Source organism: Impatiens glandulifera, chromosome 8 (genome assembly GCF_907164915.1).
Source record: "Impatiens glandulifera chromosome 8, dImpGla2.1, whole genome shotgun sequence".
Taxonomy (NCBI): Eukaryota; Viridiplantae; Streptophyta; class Magnoliopsida; order Ericales; family Balsaminaceae; genus Impatiens; species Impatiens glandulifera.
In genome coordinates this window covers 34,899,895-34,921,753 of record NC_061869.1, presented here as the reverse complement: position 1 = coordinate 34,921,753, position 21,859 = coordinate 34,899,895, and the positions used below count along the sequence as shown (strand labels likewise).

General features: G+C 37.6%; 2 protein-coding genes across 2 annotated transcripts; one reads left to right on the top strand and one right to left on the bottom strand.

The window, feature by feature from the left end:
• Positions 1–13,025: 13,025 nt before the first annotated feature.
• On the top strand, positions 13,026–13,406 carry LOC124913272 (secreted RxLR effector protein 161-like). The gene has a single exon (XM_047453867.1). The coding sequence runs from the start codon at positions 13,026–13,028 to the stop codon at positions 13,404–13,406; it is 381 nt and encodes a 126-aa protein (XP_047309823.1).
• A 2,713-nt stretch (positions 13,407–16,119) lies between these two features.
• On the bottom strand, positions 16,120–17,189 carry LOC124913271 (VID27-like protein). The gene is made up of 2 exons (XM_047453866.1): positions 16,481–17,189; positions 16,120–16,304 (listed from the first exon to the last, which is right to left on the bottom strand). The coding sequence occupies exons 1-2, from the start codon at positions 17,187–17,189 to the stop codon at positions 16,120–16,122; spliced, it is 894 nt and encodes a 297-aa protein (XP_047309822.1).
• Between the last annotated feature and the right edge of the window lie 4,670 nt (positions 17,190–21,859).

The following is a 21,859-nucleotide window of genomic DNA, read 5'->3' as shown; positions in this document are numbered from 1 at the left end:
ATTGTAGATTACTGCTCCAAAGTAGCATTTCAACATATTTAAATATAATAATCTTCCTTTTGCTTTATTCTTCATCCACTCTTGGATTTCTTCCCATATTACTAGAAAGTTGATGATGTTCATGTTTATAACATACATCATCCAGATTTGTATTATAAAAGACCATTCCCCAAAAAAATGGTCTATGCTTTCCTCAACTCCCGAACATAGAACACAATTGATATCAGGAATGTTTATGTATTTTCGAATTCTATCTTTTGTTGTGAACCTTTTCATATATACCAGACAAATAATAAATTGGTGACGAGAAATAATCTTTGGAGACCATACCACATTATGCCAATCTACCTCCTGTCCTCTTGTTCTAACCATTTCCCATGCCTTTCCTGTAATAAACTTCTCATTGCTTTCTGTTTTCCAGCATATTTCATCATTACTTTCATTGAGTTGCTTCTGCCTCATTAGGTTTAGAATTCTATCACCTTCTGGAATACGCCTCAAAAGTGATTCACATTTACCTTCTTAGACGTCTCTAAATGAGTATTTGATGTATTTCTCTTCTAACTCTGTTTCCTTACATTTCTTTTTTAAATATAATGGGAATATTATCCAGCCAAGGATTATGTCAGAATAGTACCCCTCTTCCATTTCCAATTGTGGTTTTCACCATTTGAAAGACATCTTTTCTTGTTTTTAGGATTTTCTTCAATGACCATGCCATTCTTTCATTGATGCTTCGTGTCCAGATACTCTGCTCTTCTTTTATAAATCTTGAATGCACCCATTTGACCCATAGGGAAGCCTCTTTTTGCTCCAACTCCTATAAGCTTCTGATGGTGAGGGCTTTGTTCCATTCAACACAACCTTTTATTCCTAGTCCGCCTTCTTCTATGGGAGTGAAAACATCCTCCCATTTGACTTTTTTTCCTCCTCTGCCTTGTATTCCCCAGATGTAATCTCTCATGATTCTATCGAGTTCAGCCATTACTTTCTTTGGAATGACTATCTGTTGTGCCCAGTAGCCAATAATTCCAAACATGACTCTTTTAACGAGCTCAATTCTACCTACATAAGACAGTTTTTTGGTAGCCCAACCCAAGACAGAGTTTCTAACCTTTTCTACCAGTTGTCTGAAATGATTATATCGGAGTTGTTTTGATGACAGGGGTACTCCAAGGTATTTCACTGATAGTTCACCTTCCTTGATTCCCATAATATTGAATATGTTTTCTTTCCTTTCTTCATTAACCCCTCCATAGAAAGCCCGACTTTTGTCCTCATTGATGTATAAACCTGTAATACTCGAAAAGATTGTTAGAGCTTCTTTGATTATACTAACAGATTCAACATCCGCATAAGCCACAAAAAATAGATCATCTGCAAAACATATATGGGTTATTACTTCTTCTTTGCAGTACGAGTGGATTTGAAATGATGACTTCTCAAAAGCATTTTTAAAATGCAGTCAAGAATTTCCATAATTAAGACGAATAGGTAAGGAGAGATAGGGTCTCCTTGCCTTACTCCCTTTTCACCCTTGAAAAAGCCTTCATGAATACCATTCATGCTCATAACAAAGTGAGGAGTGAAAAAATATTGCATAATCCAATCAATAAAAATAATTGGAAAACCTACAGCAAGGAGGAATTCGTGGATTAATCCCCATCTGATCGAGTCAAAAGCTTTTTTAATGTCAATTTTTAAAGCCACACGTGGCGATATATTTTTCTTTCCATATCCATTCAATAAACTCTACATGAGTATGATGTTATGAGAAATATAGCGTTTAAGAATAAAAGCTGATTGCCCTAATCCTAAAAGCTTATCAATAACTGTTTTTAAACGTTGAAATAATTTTTGAAATAATTTTGTAAATAATATTGCAGCATGAAATATGACGAAAGTCCTGAATTTTTTTCCGGAATTGAATTCTTAGGAATCAAATTCAACATTGTGACGTTCTATTGCTTCAACATTTTCCTGTTTTGGGAGAATTCCAAAACCCCTTCGCTTACATCTTTACCTGCTATTTCCCAATTTTCTTTGAAGAAGTTCGCGTTGAAACCATCTGGCCCTGGGATTTTAACCCCTTTCATCGAAAACACAGCTTTTCTGACTTCTTCCATATTGACTCTTGTAATCAATTGGTTACCACTTTCTTCACTAATTTTCCTTTGCATAATCTGTTGAAGCAATCTTCGCTGCCCTCTATTATTGTGCTCGTTTCTGTTCCAATAAGCTCTTTGTAGAAACTTATTGTTTGCTCATGAACTGCCTTTTGTCCTTGTAAAACATCTCTATTTGAGTTTGTGAGCCTTAAGACCTGATTTCTAAAATTCCTTGATGAACATTTTTTTTAAAAGAAAGAAGTATTGTTTTCTCCTAATGAAAGCAAATTTTCTCTAGATTTTTGCTTAGCAAAACTTTCCTCTTTAGAACAGAGGTCTCTAAATCGCGTAAGAGCATTTGGGGCTCTTAGTGCTTTGCTTTGTATTTCCTCCAGTTTCGTTCTAGATTGCTCTACTCTTTTAGAAATTTGTTAGGATATAAATCGCGGATGGGGAACTGGGGTCCGGCCGGTTAACACTTTCTGATAACACTCAACGGTTGGTGTTTAATCCGGTTAGAGATTAACACTGGGTTTCAATACTACACAGGATGTCACAAACCCTTGAACCGAGTTCAAGTGCGGAAGTGGTTTGTTTCAGACTGAAGCAACACACACACATGATGAATAGAGATAGGTTTTGGAGAATATCGGTTTGGAGATTAGGAGGTCGGTTTGAGGTTTAGTGAATCGGTTAGAATGATGTTAGTCGGTTAGGATAGTACGAATCGGTTAGGATATTGAGTCGGTTGGAAAATAGACCTGGCAGAAAAAAAAGACACAAGACAAGTTTTTATGGATATTCGGAGATAAAACTCCTACGTCACCCCTTCTTCTCGAAACCGCGAGAAGGATATTCACTAAGGAATACTCAACCACACTACACAATCGAGTCTTATTTACTGCTCGATAATCACTCTTACAATTCTCACAGAAATTGTAATCACACTTAAGCTCTCAATCTTGTAGAGAGATAAACACACTTAATTTATCTTGTCTTGTATCTTGGTTTTTCGTGTCTGGTATGCTTTGCCTCTTCAGCTCCATTTATAGATGAAATGTGCCAACGGTCACATTTCTTCAATAGATACCTTCAGGGTCATCCTTGAGTCTGATTGGTTGAGCAGAGGTTCAGCCTTGCATTAAATGCGGTTCTGGTTTCCAAGGCATATGTCAAACCGGCTAGATTTGTTTTTTACTTAATATAGCAACTGTCGGTTGGACAGTTGCCTACACTTGGAAGGTTGCGCCTCTAATTTATCCCAAAGTGGAAAGATCTCTTCAGGCAATCTTCTGCAGCTTGCAGAGTATCATCAGACTTTTATGGATATGGCAATGTCACAGTCTGATCCTTTGATGTTATCTTCTGCAAATACACAAAGTATCTGTTTGCACCGATTTGTAAGTTGTACTTAGTTTGATATTCTTGACTTCTTTCTCTAAGTAGTCTTCTCTTCATTTCGGTTCATTAAGTCTACCAGTTGTTCAAATTCAACCTGATAACTTCAGGTTTGCTCATTTGCTTCTTTTGGCCGGTTTGATATTCAACCTGATAACTTCAGGTTTGTTCATTTACTTCTTCTGGCTGGTTTGATATTCAACATGATAACTTCAAGTTTGTTCATTTGCTTCTTCTGGCCGGTTTGATATTCAACCTGATAACTTCAGATTTGTTCATTTGCTTCTTCTGGCTAGTTTGATATTCAACCTGATAACTTCAGGTTTGTTCATTTGCTTCTTCTGGCCGGTTTGATATTCAACTTGATAACTTTAGGTTTGTTCATTTGCTTCTTCTGGCCGGTTTGATATTCAACCTGATAACTTCAGGTTTGTTCATTTGCTTCTTCTGGCCGGTTTGATATTCAACCTGATAACTTCAGGTTTGTTCATTTGCTTCTTCTGGCCGGTTTGATATTTAACCTGATAACTTCAAGTTTATTCATTTTCTTCTTCTGGCCGGTTTGATATTCAACCTAATAACTTCAGGTTTGTTCATTTGCTTCTTCTGACCGGTTTGATATTCTGACCGGTTGTAGTTCTTGACCGTTCCTAGACAATAACTTTATTTAAGTTAAGTTCTTTATTTGACCGGTCAATTTTATCTAACAAAATCCCACTATATTTTTTCCGGTCTAGCTTATTCAGCTTTCCTTTCAGTAATCTTAGTTTCTCACAAACTCTGAACATCTTTGTTCCATTAATTCTGATGTTCCAAGTTTCATTAAGGATTTCATTAAATTCTTCATCTTTCATCTAGAATTTGAAGAACTTAAAGGGTCTTTTCTGGTTTTTCTCCTTCTCCCTAAAGAATTTCAAAGGGCAGTGATTAGAGATACTTGGTTGCAAAACCTGGATTTGGCTTCTTGGGTAAAACTCCACCCATTTTTCATTCACTAGGCCTCTATCAATTCTTCTCTTTCTCATGTTGTTCGCCCCTCTTGTAGTTGACCATGAAAATAGATTACATGAGGAAGACGGTTCAATGCAGCTTATGTCTCGAATGCATTCATTGAAATCCTACATGTCTTGTGTTATGTCTGTCTCAGACTCTCTTTCATTTCTGAATCTTGTAACGTTAAAATCTCCCATAATAGCCCACGATTCGTCATCCGTAATGCTTCTTCTCAAATCACTCCAAAGTGTATTCCTCTCTGTCCCAGAGTTGCTTACATAGACTACCACAAAGAATATTTTTACCCTTGTCACCAGATTGATAACCGCTGTCAAAATAACTTGCTTGCTTTCAAAAATTTTCTTGATTTCAACCCTTCTTTTATCCCATCCTACCCAAATTATACTTTTAACTAGGGATGTTCAATATTTGGTCTGAACCGAATATCCGACCGAATTCGAATTCTTCGAATTCGAATAAACCGAATTCGAATTTCATTTTCGGTTTTAGAATCGAATTTCAAACCAATTCGAATTCAAATATGGTTTTCGAGTTTGGGTTTCAACTCGAAAACCAAACCAAAAACCGAATTCATTTTTTATTATTTATTTTTCCATTTTTTATTATTTATTTTTCCAAACTTATCTTAAGAAAAAGTTCAAAATAATCAAATTATAATAAAAGAAAAAGAAAACAAAAACATCAGTGGTTTAGTGGTAGAATAATACCCTGCCACGGTATAGACCCGGGTTCAATTCCTTGCTGGTTCAATTTAGTTTGAGTTATGCTAGTTCCAAAAATAAAAAAAATGAATTCGGTTTGAATTCGAATTATTCGAAATTCGAACCGAATATTAAATTCGAATTCGGTTCGGTTTAATTAAAATTTATTCGATTTCGGTTCGGTTTTCGAATTGGCTAAAAAAAATAAAAATTCGAATAAACCGAACCGAGGAACTCGAATAACCCGAAAACTTAACCGATGAACACCCCTACTTTTAACCTCATCAGAGTTATGAATAAATTCTCATTCTTCTCTGAAGCAAACCTGGACAACATTCTGTATTTGACTTTGTCTGATTTTTGTTTCAATAATTCAAAATACTGTGATTTCATTCCTTTCTGCTATTCTTCCAAACTCTCTTCTTTTTATAGGGTCATTTAACCCTCTAATATTACATGTCATTAAGTTCATTAATGAAAAGAAGATGTTCCAGATTTACTTCCCCTTCCTTTACATTTTTTTCTTTCTTTTTCCCATATAGCAGGACTATAAGGAATTGTATTTTCCTTAATTTGTTTACCTTGCTGTTTTGGGACTGTGGAGAAAGTTCCACGACTGTGGAGAAAGTTCCAAAAAGGAGAAATCATCATGAATTGTTCGTTCTTTTCCTTTCGACGTCGCGTTGGAGACGAAGGTGGCACATGAAACAACATCATTTCATGTGCGTTCTGGCGTTCCGTTTGAAATTTTCGGCTAACAGGGTTGGCATCCAGTTAATTGATTCGGTGCTTCGCGTGCGCGCTTTTCTTCGGCTACAACCGATTATGTGGAGCGTTCCTGGGCGCTAGATAAAAATCCAACACTAATCCGATGGCCACGAATCCTTTACAGCGAATCCTCTGGGTTTTGACTGCACTAAATTACTGATATTTTTTTATTAAATCCTTAAGTATTTCTTTGAAATTGTTTTTTCTTTCACCCTTTTGACCTTAATTTTGATCTTTTTAAATACACAAAATAATAAAATAAATATGGAATTTTTTTACCAATTTATTTTATTTTAGTTTATTATATATTTTTAGGATTTAAATAAATAATTCTTTTAGATTAATTTAATACAAAATTCACTCTAAATTATTATTTTTGTCCTTTAATTTTTCTAAAATTATTTGAAGACAATATGGTACAACATTTATCCCAAAAAATTTTACCTTTTTATTTTGGCCCTAATCCTTAATTAATTTTATTAATTAACACAATTATAAATTTTAATTAATTGTTTTAAATAGGTTTTTAGAAATGGGGTTAATTATTTTGATTTTATTTATTTAAAAATAATTCAAAATTATTATTTTAATATTATAAATTGGAGTGTTGAATTTTTTAGTGCTTATAGAGTGCCCCTCTCGAATCAAGTTTGAATACAACAAACTGGTTTTAAAACGCTAATTTGAGTATGCCATCTAACACTAAGTCATCATATCCAATTTATAACGAGGGAGTTAGGAAAGATGGAACCGATAGCGTGTTGTTGTTTTAAGTGACCTAATGATGTTATCCATATCATTCGTCGAGGTTCTTCCAATCGTAGCATTAGGGAAATCATTTCCTTAGTGTGTAACTGTTGAGTTAAATCAAACTGACTAAAATAAACTAAAGAAATAAATTTATTCAATGCTGACATTATTTTGATAATTTATGTTAAAACTTAGTTATAATCAAGCTATGCTGTCTACTAGTTTGGTGTAGGTTCAAATCTAAAAGACCTTGCAAATTCAGACGCAGTCTAAAGCTGGCTGTCTTAGACATCTAACGTAGTTAGACAGGAAGTCTAATTCCTTTACACGCTGTCTATAAGGAAACGTAGTTAGACGAGGTAGTCTAACTCCTTTGGACGCTGTCTAAAGGGAAGCGTAGTTAGGCGAGGTTGTCTAACTCCTTTAGACGCAGTCTAAAGGGAAACGTAGTTAGACGAGGTAGTCTAACTCCTTTAGACGCGGTCTAAAGGGAAACATAGTTAGACAAAGTATTCTAACTCTTTTAGACGCGATCTAAAGGGAAACATAGTTAGACGAGGTCGTTTAACTCCTTTAGACGCTGTCTAAAGGGAAGCGTAGTTAGACGAGGACGTCTAACTCCTTTACTCGCGGTCTAAAGGGAAATGTAGTTAGACGCTGTCTAAAGAGAAGCGTAGTTAGACGAGTTCGTCTAACTCCTTTAGACACTGTCTAAAGGGAAGCATAGTTAGACAAGGATGTTTAACTCCTTTAGACGTAGTCTAAAGGGAAACGCAGTTAGACGAGGTCGTTTAACTCCTTTAGACGCTGTGTAAAGGGAAGCATAGGTAGATGAGAACGTCTAACTCCTGTAGACGCTGTCTAAAGGGAAATGTAGTTAGAGGAGGTCGTCTAACTCCTTTAGATGCTGTCTAAAGGGAAGCGTAGTTAGACAAGGTCGTCTAACTCCTTTAGACGATGTCTAAAGGGAAACATAGTTAGACAAGGACGTCTAACTCCTTTAGATGCTGTCTAAAGGGAAGCATAGTTAGACAAGGACGTCTAACTCCTTTGACATTGTCTAAAGGGAAGCGTAGTTAGACGAGGATGTCTAACTCCTTTATATGCGGTCTAAAAGGAAGCGTAGGTTGAGGAGGACATCTAACTCCTTTAGACGCAGTCTAAAGAAGAACGTTTGTTGCCTCGCTTTAGCAGCTATGTAAAGGAAGCATCTATTTAAGAACGATCTCTTAGCTTTCTACTCCACTTTCTTCTGAGCAGTCTGACAAGCCAACTAATTCCATCAAATGAATGAATGCCACGTACACTAATATCTCTCAAATATATATATCCTAGTACAAGACAAGATTAGAGGATATTTGGTGCACTACTTATTCGGTACGGCCACGATCCAAATACCTAGAGTCTACTATACTCTCGTACTATAGGAGGTCGTGCAACGGACACATGCCACGTGTCCACTAAGAATATTCCACCGTTGGTGTACTTTAACCATAAATAGAAGCTCAAGGAAAACTATCGAGCAACTAATTGAACCATCACATACCTCGGTCACTAACAAACAAACAAACAACTGCTTAACACACACGAAAGTCTCTTATTGTCTATCTGTTTAGCTGTGATCATATTGTAAATGCATACTGTCTTCTCTCTAAGAAATCTCAGTATTGTAAGTTGAACAAAGGATGTTCTGTTCAACAGAGAGTTAGTTAGCTTAGTGAGTTGTATCTGATTCAAAGTGTTTAGTGAATATCCTTCCGGTTGTGGAAGAAGGGGTGACGTAGGAGTTTTATCTCCGAACATCCATAAAACTCCTTGTGTTCTTTACTTTCTGCCATTTACATTCGTTCATCTAAAGCTTCAAATCCAAAAACAGTTCCGCACTTGAATCCGTTTCAAGAGTTTGGAAGATTTGCGAAGAATATAAACAGATACTAATCCCTCACAAGATTATTATCGAATTGTTTATCGTAAGCTATTCACAATAGTCACACCCTAGTGTCTATTGTTAACACCGATCCCAACAAGTGGTATCCAAGCCTCGTTTTCTATTCTCAAGCACCAACAAGAATCTGAATCATGTCTATGGCCGCCATAACCAAGGTTCCCATGTTCTCAAAGGAAAACTATGTTGTGTGGAAGAAGAGAGTCCATGTTCATCTATCTTCCATAGATGATGACATATGGCTTGTCATCACCGAAGGCCCAATAAAGATTGAGAAGGACAGATCTGAATGGACCAGTGAAGACAAGAGAAAGAACAACCACGACAACTTGGCCAAAGATATTCTTTACAAAATCTAGGATGACAACATGTTCAACTACATCATATCATGAAACTCTGCCAAAGAAATATGGGAGAGGTTGACTATACTTTGTGAAGGCAACGAGATAACCAAAGAGAACAAAAACTCATGGTTGCCACACAACAGTTTGATAACATTAAGATGCGTCTTGGAGAGACGATATCTGAATTCGATGGGAGATTATTATCACCATCTTTCTACCTTGGGCAAGACTTACAACAATAGAGATGTTGCAATCAAAGTCATGCATACTCTGCCCAGGGAGTGGGATATCAAAACGATGGCCATGAGGGACTCTAAAGATCTCAACAAGATGAAGCTCTTTGACTTGCTAGCCGATCTGAAGGCCCATGAGTTTAAGATAAATCTAGGAATGAAGATGAGATTTCCACATCAGCTATTACAACCAAGGCATTGGTGACTGCTGAGGAGCCACATGCTATCACTGGTGTGAATATGGCTGCAGAGCAAATCAACAGCGACGCCATGGTTCTCTTCGTGAAGAAATTCGGCAAATTCATGAAGAAGAGAAACTCTAACTCAAGCTCTTCAAATAATAATAATTATGATAAGAATAACTACAAGGATAACTTGAAATATTTTAATTGTGATAAATTAGGACACTTCAAGTCGGAGTGCAAGAAGCCAAAGCGAGATAAGAAGAAGAAGGATAACAAGAAAGAGTCAAAGGATTTAATGACGAATGATTGCAAAGCCATGAAGGAAGCGACTTAGATGATTCATCATGCATCGATAGTGATGAAGAAGAGGTCACATGCTTCATGGTAGAAGAAGAAAAAGAAACTGAGGTGATTTCTCTTCTGAAGAATTTACAAGAGATGAACTAACCGCTGCACTTATTGACATGGTCATTGAGTACAACAACTTGTCAGACTCTTATAATGAAATGAGATTGAAATATGAAACTGATAACTCTTCTTTATCTCAACCTTCTAAATCATTTTTTTTGAAAATAAAGTGGTTGAGCTCTCATTTAAGAATGATAAGCTCAAAGAAAAGGTTCAAACATTGTTTTCTTAAAACCAACGGTTGACATATGTGGTCAGTTCCTAGACAAGGCCTGGAGATGCAGTCAGACAACAAATAAGTGCGCCGAGTCCTGCCGGATGCAAATCCGGTTTATGATTTGACAATGTTATCCAAGACCAGTCATCTAAGAAGTTAAACCCAGTGGAAGACAATCTTAAGATTATAAACTTTGTCAGGGTAGTCTAACTGATAAAGGGACTGATCCAAGCTGTGAGGACTTAACCTTAAATTATGAGATTATTTATGTCAAGCCAACTGTAAGCTAGCTGAAACATAGGAAGGAAGCAGCCAACGAGTCTGGCAAAACATAACCTGACAAGAAATCAAAGAGTTTTAACCAAAAACCATCATCTAAGGTTAACAGTTCATCTGCTAGCAGAAAGAAGTCTGGTAAGCCTAATTCATATGCATTAATCACAATACAACATGGGAAATCCATCAGGATAACTCAAATATAGATTCCTAAGGGCCTCATTGACCGAGGATCCAAGTGAATGTGGGTACCAAAAAGTTGTAAATATGTATTTGTATAGGTACAACAGATACGATGTTTGGAGGAATCCGTATGGTATCTGGATAGTGGATGTTACAGACACATGTCTAGAGATAGACGACTTCTAACTAAAGTTACAGATTGTGCAGGGCCTAAGATCACGTTTGGTGACAACATCAAGGGTAAGACCATGGGTAAGGGTAAGATTATCGATGGTAATCTAACCATTAACAACGTGCTACTTGTTGAAAACCCGTGCTACAACCTGATTAGTATAAGTCAATTATGTGATAATGGATTTACTGTTGATTTCAAACACATGCATGTGTAATTAAGAATCAGTAGGGTAACACTCTACTGACTGGAAGTAGAGTAGGAAATTATTACAAAATGAATTGGAAAAATAAGATATATAATCCCATATGTATGATAGCCCCAAAATGATCAGAACTGTCTATGACATAAGAGATTAAATCATCTTAATTTTAAAACCATTAATAACATCTATTCGCATGATTTAGTTTTTGGTTTACCTAATCTGAAGTTTTCAAAGGACAAGGTCTGTCCTGCTTGCTAGTTAGGCAAGAAGAGCAAATCAACATTCAAAAGTATAGAGAAATCTCAGTCCAACCAATACTTGGAACTTCTACACATGGACATTTTCGGTCCAATTTCTGTAAAAAGCCTAGGAGAAATGAGATTTAACCTAGTCATTATTGATGTTTTTTCAAGATTTACATGGGTTATTTCTTACAATCTAAGGATTAGACGGCTGAGAAATTGATTAAGATCCTTAGAAGACTTCAAAACGAAAAATCTTTAAACATTATCAAGATTAGAAGTGGCCGGGGAACCGAGTTCACCAACAAACGCCTAACTTCTTATTTTGAAGAGTCTTGTATTAGACACGAGTTATCTAGTGCCAAAACTCCACAGAAAAATGGTATTACTGAGAGAAGAGTCAGAACACTCAAGGAAGTAGCGAGATCTATGCTTTCCACTCAGGTGATCCTTAGAAGTTTTGGGCAGAAACTATAAATACAACATGTTATACACAAAACCGGTCAATAATTAATAAACACTTTAATAAAACACCCTATGAAATCTTTTATAGAAGAATTCTTACAGTTTCATACTTTCAAATTTTCGAGTGTAATTGTTTCATTCATAACAACGGGAAAAAATATTTGACTGGTTTTGATGCTAAAGAAGATACTGGAATCATGTTAGAATACTCTCCAGTTAGTAAAGTCCTTAGAGTATATAACAATCGAATACAAACTATTGAGGAATCCTATCATGTTGTTTGTGATGAATCTGTTGAAAATAATTATAATGAATTCATTGATATTTCTAATAGATTAGAAGCAACAAGTCTTGAATCCGATAGTGATGATGAATCTCCGGTCAATAGGATACACTCGTCTGATAAGATAGCTGATCCGGTTGAAAGTCAACCACGCCCAAACTTCAAGTGAGTAGATAATTGATAGTTCGAATGTCGTGGAGCCATCTAATCAGATGTCTAATCCTTTAGGATCAAACTTCAGATGGAACAAAAATCGTCCACTTGAATTAATAATTGGCAACTTAATGCTCCTCTTAGGACAAAACACCAATTATTGGATGAAATGGAAAACTCCTCCTTTATTTCTCAAATTGAGCCAAAAAAGATTAATGAAGCATTTATTGATCCAGATTGGATTAATGCAATGCAAGAAGAGTTGAATCAATTTGAGAGAAATAAAGTGTGACATATAACTCCAAGGCAAACTGATCAATCGGTCATTGGAACAAGATGGGTTTTTCGAATCAAACTTAGTGAAGATGGCTTAGTTGTGAGAAACAAAGCCAGATTGGTTGCTTAAGGATATAGATAGGAGGAAGGAATTGACTTTGAGGAGTCATTCGAACATGTGGTTAGACTTGATGTAATTAGAATCTTCTTAGCTTATGCATATTTTAAAATTTTTAAAGTTTTTCAAATGGAAGTGAAAAGTTCATTTTTAAATGGAACCTTAAATGAGGATGTATATTTTGAACAACCACATAAATTTCTAGATCATTCATTGCCAAATCATGTTTTAAAACTTGACAAAGCCTTATATGGTCTTAAACAAGCACATAGAGCTTGGTATGATACTTTAACTAAATTCTTATTTGATCATGACTTTGTTATTGGAACCGTACACAAAACTTTGTTCAAATGGTTAAAGATTCACATATTTTACTTGTTCAAGTCTATGTGGATGATATCATATTTGGGTCAACTAACCCCAAACTATGTGAGAAATTTGCCAAGTTGATGTAGGACAAATTCGAGATGAGTATGATGGGAGAATTAACTTTCTTTCTCGATCTTCAAGTTTGTCAACTTGAAGAAGGTACATTCATCAACTAAGCCAAATACACTAGGGAGCTGTTAAAGAAGTTTGGAATGGAAAGCTGCTCGGCTGCAGCTACTCCAATGAGCTCCTCCAGCAACCTCGACAAGGATGAAGATGGACAAAGTGTGGACATTACTGCCAATAGAGGGATCATTGGATCTCTTCTCTATCTTACTGCCATCCGGCCAGATATCATGTTTGCTGTCAGCATCTACGAAAAATTTCAGGCTAATCCTAAACAATCTCATTATGTTGGTTCTAAGCGAATTTTGAAACATCTAAAGGGGACTCAAAATGTGGGACTGTGGTTTCCGAATGATTCCAATTTCAATCTAACTAGTTATTCAGATGCAAATTATACAAGGTGCAAAATTGATAGGAAAAGCACTAGTGGAACTTGCCACTTCCTTAGTGACCGCCTGATCTCTTAGTTCAGCAAGAAGCAGACGTCTATCCCCACGTCTATAGATGAAACCGAGTACCTTGCTACAGGAAGCTACTGCTCTTAGCTCTTATGGGTTCAACAACAGTTAAGGGAATACGACATTAAGGGAGAAAAATCTCCGATTTTGTGCGACAACACAGTGCTATTGTGATAACATACAACCCGGTGCTGTACTCTCGGACCAAGCATATTGAAATCAGACACCATTTTATCCGGGAGCATGTTAGTTAAAAGCACATTCGCCTTGAATATGTCCCAACATGATAGGATTGGTGTTATCAATAGAGACGGGGGTCTGACGATTGATAACGACTTAGGACAAACGATTTGATAGAAATCTTGTTAAAGATTTAAATCACTTTCTATTATGCACAAACTCTTGCAAACTCTTGAATGATTCAAGTGCGGAAATGTTTGCTTGAGTTTGAAGCTAAGAATCAAGAATGAAAATATGATAGAAAGAATCAACATAGCAGTTTGTTTATGGATGTTCGGAGTTAACTCTCCTACGTCACCCCTTCTTCCAACCATCGGAAGGATTCACTAAACTTTCAACGAATCAAATACAACCGCACGACTAGCTCTCTGTTGAACAGAACAGACTCTGTTCAACTTACAATATGAAGAATATCACTCAGCTAATACAATGCTTTGATTCTAACTCTTTTTGATTGAACACTCTGTAAAAAGAAAGAAAGTAGCTCACTCAATTTGTATGCTTAAGATAGAATAATCTGAGTATCGATAGATTGATAATTCTTCCGTTGTCCTTGAGGATCTTTAAATAGGAGCAGGTACCAACGGTCATATCTTCATAATGACACGTGGCGAGCTTCCATTGGAACGCCTCCATAGTACACAGCAGACTCTGAGCACTAAGATCGTGGCCGTACCAATCTGGTAGTGCACCAAATATTATTAAAGGATATTCCTGCAAAAACAAGTAGTGGGAAGAATATTTTCTTACGTGGCATTAATCAATTGGTTGCAACTGGCTGTCGTACTGATCTTCACAAGAAAGTGGAGCAGGAGTAGTGTACAACTAGTTGATCGTGGGTAGACGTGTGCTAGCTTCAAGCAACTGCTTTAAGCCTAACATTAAACGTATTTCACTTAGACGACCTCGTCTAATGAAATAGACGCCCCCGTCTAATAGCATCATCCATTAGACCACCTGGTCTAATGAGATTAGACTTCACGTCTAATTACAATTCACTTCAGACTAATTTGAAGGAGTTAGACTGCACGTCTAACTATACATCACTTCAGAGTAATCTGAAGGAGTTAGACTGCACGTCTAACTCTCATTAGTTATAATGCACGTCTAACTCTGCTAGTTAGACTTCACGTCTAACTCCTCTAGTTAGATTGCACGTCTAACTCTGCTAGTTAGACTGCACGTCTAACTCCGCTAGTTAGACTGCACGTCTAACTCCGCAAGTTAGACTGCACGTCTAACTCCGCTAGTTAGACTGCACGTCTAACTCCGCTAGTTAGACTGCACGCCTAACTCCGTGCATCTAATGCCAAATCGGTCTAATGAATATCATTAAGACCAAGTCTAATATAACATGTTTTTGATACACCTTCACCAAAAACAATTAGACGCATAAATTGAGTTTTAACTATACATTCATCATCGAAATTCCAATAGTCAAACTACTTTGACCCTTAGTCAAAATAATTTGACCCAACAATTTCTCCCTTTTTGAAGATGATGTTAAAACCTATGCATAGATAACAAATTAAACATTCATCATATAAATAAGAAGTAAAACTTGTTCATCCATCTTACATAGAGACTTTTCAAAATTACCAATATTTAGAAACTATGTTTAGGAAGCCAAGATCATAAACTAACATAAGGATAGTTTAAGTAGGAGAGATTATTGGCCTTCCCTTTTCACTCGAGGATCAATTGGATAGGTGAATCCTTCACCACTCATCCCTTCACGAGTTAGTAGGTTCTTGAACGGAGGAAGACCGCGTCCACCACGACCACTTCCACCAGTTTGACCACCACGATCGTTGCCAGTACTTCGGCCTCTACGATCACCAACGCTTCGACCTCCGCGATCACCACCGCTGCGACCTCTGCGATCACCAACGCTGCGACCTTCGCGATCACCGCCGCTTTGTCCTCCGCCTCTTTTAGTTGGCCTTGGGTTTTCATCATTGGTTGGCATTCGTTTAGATATGGTGCCGATTGCAATACCGTCACCTCTTCTATCTCTAACGGCGTCTCCTTGAGTGATGATATTCTACTCTTTCTCAGCACTTTAGCATTCTCTTCAGCTTGAAATTTCCTTACAATGGAATCAACATACTCTAGTCTTTCAGCATCTATTCTTCTCATGCTGCCTTGAATTTCAATCAGCTGATTTTGAACCAAGCCCATTGCTTCCATAACCTCTCTTTGATGATCAAGATTTATCTGTTTTTCAAGGCTCATCATTTCAAATTGTCGGCTGAAGAGTTTCTTTTCAAACCTTCCAAAATTCGTATTGGAGACTTTAACCTCGTACGTGTTTTTCTTCAATGTTAGCTCCAACTAATTTTGAGTTTTAACAAGATCATCAAAGTTCTTCTTGTCTTCCTTCTAGGCTTTCATAATTTTTGTCATATTGGATTGCATAACTGCCATATTTTTCTGGAGCGTTGTTAACAGAGTTGACATCGACTTCATGAGCTTTGTACCGTCAGCTGAAGATTTCATTAGATGAATTATCTTGTGAATCTGCTGCAATGATCTGAATTGGACTGAAGTTGGTATGAATTTGCATGGATTGCTCATGTTCATCCTTTTCTGATTCACTATCAGATTTATTTTGTTCTTCTTCTTCCAACTCCTTCTCTGCCCTGTTAATCTTTTCGAGCAAGTTCCCTGAACTGTGATAAGGATTAAGAATGTTCTCAAAAACATTAGCAGCATTGATATTGGGAAATCGTAGAGACTTGAATGTTTGAGCATTTTGATCTTGTTCCCCTCAGATGAGGAACTGCTCTCAACTTCTTTGTCTTTTGAGGATTCCCCCTTTGATCTGGCAATCTCAGACTAACTGACTTCAGCCTCTTTTTCTTGAGATCCCTTTGTTCTGATAGCAGGGGATTCTTCTTCTTCTTCTTCTTCTTGAGTTACAAGAGCTTGAACAGGCTCTTCAACAACTTCTCTTTCTTTCGATATAAGAGCTTGAACAGGCTCTTGATCAGCATCATTTTCAAGAGCTTGAACAGGCTCTTGAATAACTTCTTCTTCTTCTCTAGATGGGTTCGTTTGAATAGGTTCCTCGGCTTGCTCAACAGAGGGTTGAGCCATTAGACGATTTTCTTCAGCAGAAAAACTTCCAAGTTCAATATGATGAGTAGTAGCTTGCTCATCTTTATCTGCAGCAGCATCGTTAGATAGGTCCATTCGTTCATCTTCATCTGAGGCACTACCGAATGGGCTATCTCCTGAGCAACTTGCTCCATCAACGTACCATGTAACCACTGAGATATAGTCTTCCATGATCTCGTCCAATCTTTTCAAGGCTTTTGCTTCTGCTTCAGCACCTCTCTCAATGAGATTGAACTTGGCTCTTCTGGACTGGAGAATAGGAAAGAGAGCTCTTCCTCTCAAGTTTGCTTCCACCAGATCTTTTCTCTTAAGGGCTTCATACACTTCTGAAGTCTTAGCCCACTTCAAGATCCTTTTCTCATTTTTGATAAGCTGTAACCATTGACTAGTTATACCTTTACCTTTGATGACTCCGGTGTACTTGATAGACATTATGTTCAGTACCCAAGTTTTGAAGATCTCTATCTTCTCAGCAGCAACAACCTTGGCCTAATCCATCATGAGGTCAACAATACAGGTTGCCTCAGAAACTTCCTCGTCAACATTTTTTACAACATCCTTTCCTTTTCCGATCACTTCGGTGGGCATTGGAAAGGGTCGTGGTTCTCCAAAGACAATTCCAGTGGATCGTCTTGCAGAACGCATGATTTCATGGGCAGTCAGGGGTTTGATGAAGAGTCCTAGTGTGGGTTCGGCTGGAACTATCTTTCCACCCACCAATGATTCTGTTGGAACAAGGTTTGGAACGTGAGGCATAACTAATAATATAGACATTGCCTTCTCAGGTTCGCCATCAACATCTGAAGTGATAACAACACCCTGCTCTGGTTCAGCACGTTCTGTAGCACCCGCTTCTACAATATCAGGTTGTTGAATAGGAGACACAATTCTATCAAGAATTTCAGTAGTTGGACCAACTGGCTCAATAATTGGCCCGGCAGCAGATTCCTTAAAAGGAATAGAATCAGACTTTTCTTGTTCCATCTTAGGAACATTAAATTTGGGCACATCGGTCAGGGATTGTGAAAAGGTTACCTTCGACGACGCTTTCATCGATTTAGACGCACAGGGCGCCTTTGACTTTTCACCTTTAGAAATAGATGACCTTGATGATCTCCGCAACTGACTGGCATCCGGAGACAGGGGAGACATGGGAATGGTGGCAAGTTCGATTAAACCTTGCCTGAATCTGGAATTAACAATTCCAGAATCCTTCTTCGATGAGCTCTTAAGGCTGGTAGAGATAGCCTCAGACTCGTTCACCGTCTTGGTTCGTTTGGCTCCTGTAGACAGGACATAAGCCGCTTGATGTTTGGATCGGGTAACATAACTTTCTACTGTCTGTTGACTTGAGGCTCCTGAAAGAGACTCCTTGTTGTTCTTCATTATGACTAGGGTGTTAGCAATTGTGAAGAAAGTGTACACCCTGGTCAAGTTGATAGGTTCAGAATCTTCCATCGGGATCCCAAATGCTCCAATAAATGACTTATTTGAGCAGCAAAGTTTATGCACTCCTTGTTCTCCTGGTTGATTGAAAAGCAAAGGTTCTGGAACATCGTTAAGGCCCTATTGACCTGAATCCCCTTTGAAATGACAAACATATAGTCAAATCTATCTTGACTGTAGAGATTGAACGACCCTGCCTTCCTCTGAAGCGCTTTTGACACTACATCATTAAACAAAATAAACTGTGGTTTGAGAGCCTTCTTAGTCCCATTAAGTCGAATCGCCGAGCCATTGGCAGAAAAGACCGTCATCATTTCCTCCGTCACCGCTGATGACAGATGCCGGTTGAACGTATGCCCTTCTGATGGAAGTTCAAAGAACTCCGCATAAACCGCTTCGTTGAAGGAGATTTCAGTTCCGTTTACTGTTGCTACAATAGAATCTCCCACCATTGTTGTAGACTTGAAGTACTCCCTCACTTCTTTCTCATGGAAGATGAACGGCCCTCCCAGATACTTTCCCAGACCTGAATACTCAAGGGATCTGAATATTTTGACCACCTCATTTTGATCGAACGTGTAAACGGAAGGAAAATCCACCTGCAAAGTATAGTGGCCAAGCGTGATTCTCTTGTTTCCCATTTTTCTGAAGAATATGAACAGACACACAAAGAACGAGGGTTTTTTATAGAGAAAATTAGAAAAATCTAAGGTTCTTAGAAATCTTGAGTGAGAAAAAGTTTTCAATCTCATGCAAATCTGTCTATATATAGACTACCAAGAGTCATATAGGATAACCGCCTTTTTTCCTAGGGGTATGGCCCATCAATTAATTTTTAGACGTCCTTACCAAAAAGTCATCATTATAATGAGGGTATATTAGTTACTCTCTCTTAACATTGAAAGACACGTGTCTTCACGTTATTCGGAGATGATTGTTTTTATGTTTGAGTAGGAGAATTAGATATCTCTCACGTGGGACAACTGTCCTTGATTAGTCTAATACACACGTAGTTAGACGTTTTTTTTACTTCACCCATCTATAAAAACTAAACGTTTATTAGACGCAAACGTCTAATTACATGTCATACATATACGTCTAATGTTTATTAGACGTGTACGTCTAATTACGCATGAACATCACGTATTAGACATGCGTTTGGTTAGACGCGAGCATCCACTTGCTCTTGACGTAAAAGCGTCTAACGTCTATTAGACGTGCACGTCTAACCGCGCAGGTTTTAAACCAAAACATATAGACCTAGATGCATAAATTGTGAGCAAAAATACGTCTAAGTACATGTCTCTTCTTTTAGACGACCTCGTCTAATAGACTAATTAAGGCCTTTCGTCTAAGAGCATCTTTATTTTCAAAATAATATCTCCCTCTCATTTTGTGCATGTACATAATGAATAAACAAATGTTTTTTGAGGTCCTTAGGACCAAAAGTATTTTTCAAACAAAACTAAGGAAAACAATTAGTCATCTGAAATGGCAGGTGCCATTGTTGATCTTCTGAGATGTATACTCAAAAGAGTATCCTCCTTGCTTCCTTCCTGCAGCCTTCCTACATCACCTACATAAGAAACTATTTACAAACTTTGGTACCCATATTCAATTGGATCCTCGATCAATTAGTCCCTTAGGAATCCATATTTGAGATATTCTAATGGATTTTCTATTTTGTGTTGTGATTAATGCGTATGATTTTTACTTGGTAGACTTCCTGCTAGCCACTGATCCCTTAGCTTTTGAAGAAGACTTTCTTTTAAAACTCCTTGACCTTGAGTCAGGTTTTAGGTTGCCAGACCTGTTAGCTGCGTCTAACTTATTTTTTAGCCAGCTAACGGTCGACGGAACATAAAATATTTCATTTTTAAAGCTACTTCTTCATGAATGAGATCAGATGCACTATCAGTCAGACTTCCTTTAACAAAGTTTAGTGGATTAAACTTGTTATTTGATGAGTTTGACTTTTGCACGACAGGTTTGGGTCATCGCCATCAAATCCTAAACCGGATCTAGATCCAACAAGTTTTAACATGCTGATATGATATTTGACAGCTTCTCCAAACCTTGTCTATGCACTGACAACATAGTTTAACCTCTTGTTTTTAGTGGAAATAGTTTGAATATGTTCTTTGAGCATCTCATTCTCAGATGACATCTCTACAAATTTCTTTTCAAAAACATTTGATTCAAAACTTTGAGGTAAAACTAGTTGAGACACTTCAGGTGATGATTTTGTTTTATTTAGGGATTCTTCTAGCTTTATGTACTCTATGACCATGTCATCTAGTGCAGCTACTCGTTGTTCCCTTGAAAACTTTTCAGAAGAGAAGTCAAATACCTCCGTTTCCTGAGTCTCTTCTTCATCTTCTCTTTCCATAAAGCAAGCCACTTCTTCGTCATCACTATCACTGGATGAGAAGTAAGAGTCACAGAGATTTTGTTTGTTCTTCCCATCTCTTGCCATAAGAGCTTTCAACTCCTTTTCATCATCCTTCTTATCTTCACTCTTAGGCTTATGGCATTCTGATTGGTAATGACCTGCAATGCCACAATTATAACATTTAACATTAGCCTTAGATTTTTTATTATCATTAGAATTTGAAGAGCTTGAGTTAGAGTTGCTCTTCTTCATGAAGTCGCCAAACTTCTTCACGAAGAGAGACATGGCATCGCTGCATAGTTGCTGTGCCACTATCTTCACATCAGAGGCTACTGGTGGCTCTTCAGCATTCACCAATGCTTTGGCAATGATAATGGATGTGGATTGATCTTCTTCAATCCTAGAGTTCAACTCGAACACGTAGGCCTTGAGATAAGCAAACAGGTCGAAGAGAGAAATCTTGTTGAGATCTTTGGATTCCCTCATAGACATTGTCTTTATGTCCCATTCCCTCGGAAGAGCATGCATGACCTTAATAGCATGTTGCTATAAGTCTTGCCAAGGATGGATAAAGAGGAGACGATCTTGTTGAATCTGGTGTTGAATTCGTTCATTGTTTCACCAGGACGCATCTTGAAACTGTCAAACTGTTGAGTGGCAACCATGGTCTTATTTTCCTTGGTTTGCTCGTTGCCCTCACACAGTTGGGTGAGTCTTTTCCAGACCTCTTTAGCAGTATCACACTCAATAATGTAGTTGAACATGCTGTCATCGAGAGATCTGTACAGAGCATCAAGAGCCATGTTGTTGAGGTTACTCTTCATTTTTTCTTCACTGGTCCATTCCGATTTCTCCTTATCGATCTTGATAGGACCATCTGTGATGACACTCCACATGTCGTCATGGAGAGAAGAGAGATGAGCACAGACTCTCTTCTTCCACACGATATAATTTTCCCTAGAGAAAGTGGGAATAGAAGTAGCACTGATATCTTTGGTTATGGTCGACATTCTTGGAAAAGCTTGAGAACAGAAACCTGCTCTGATACCAATTGATAGGATCGGCTTAATCAATAGAGACGGGGGTCTGGCGATTGATAACGACTTAGGACAAACGATCTGATAGAAATCCTGTCAAGGATTTAAATCACTTTCTATTCTGCACAGACTCTTGCAAACTCCTTAACGATTCAAGTGCGGAAATATTTGCTTGAGTTTGAAGCGAAGAACCAAGAATGAAAAGATGATAGAAAAAAACAACACAA

Excerpts from the sequence above, each read along its gene's own strand:
- LOC124913272 (XM_047453867.1), top strand. The coding sequence starts at position 13,026 with ATGGAAAGCTGCTCGGCTGCAGCTACTCCAATGAGCTCCTCCAGCAAC.
- LOC124913271 (XM_047453866.1), bottom strand. The coding sequence starts at position 17,189 with ATGTCTATCAAGTACACCGGAGTCATCAAAGGTAAAGGTATAACTAGT. Across the intron at positions 16,305-16,480 it reads AGAAAAAGAGGCTGAAGTCA|GGAACTTGCTCGAAAAGATT; the intron begins GTTAGTCTGAGA and ends ATCACAGTTCAG.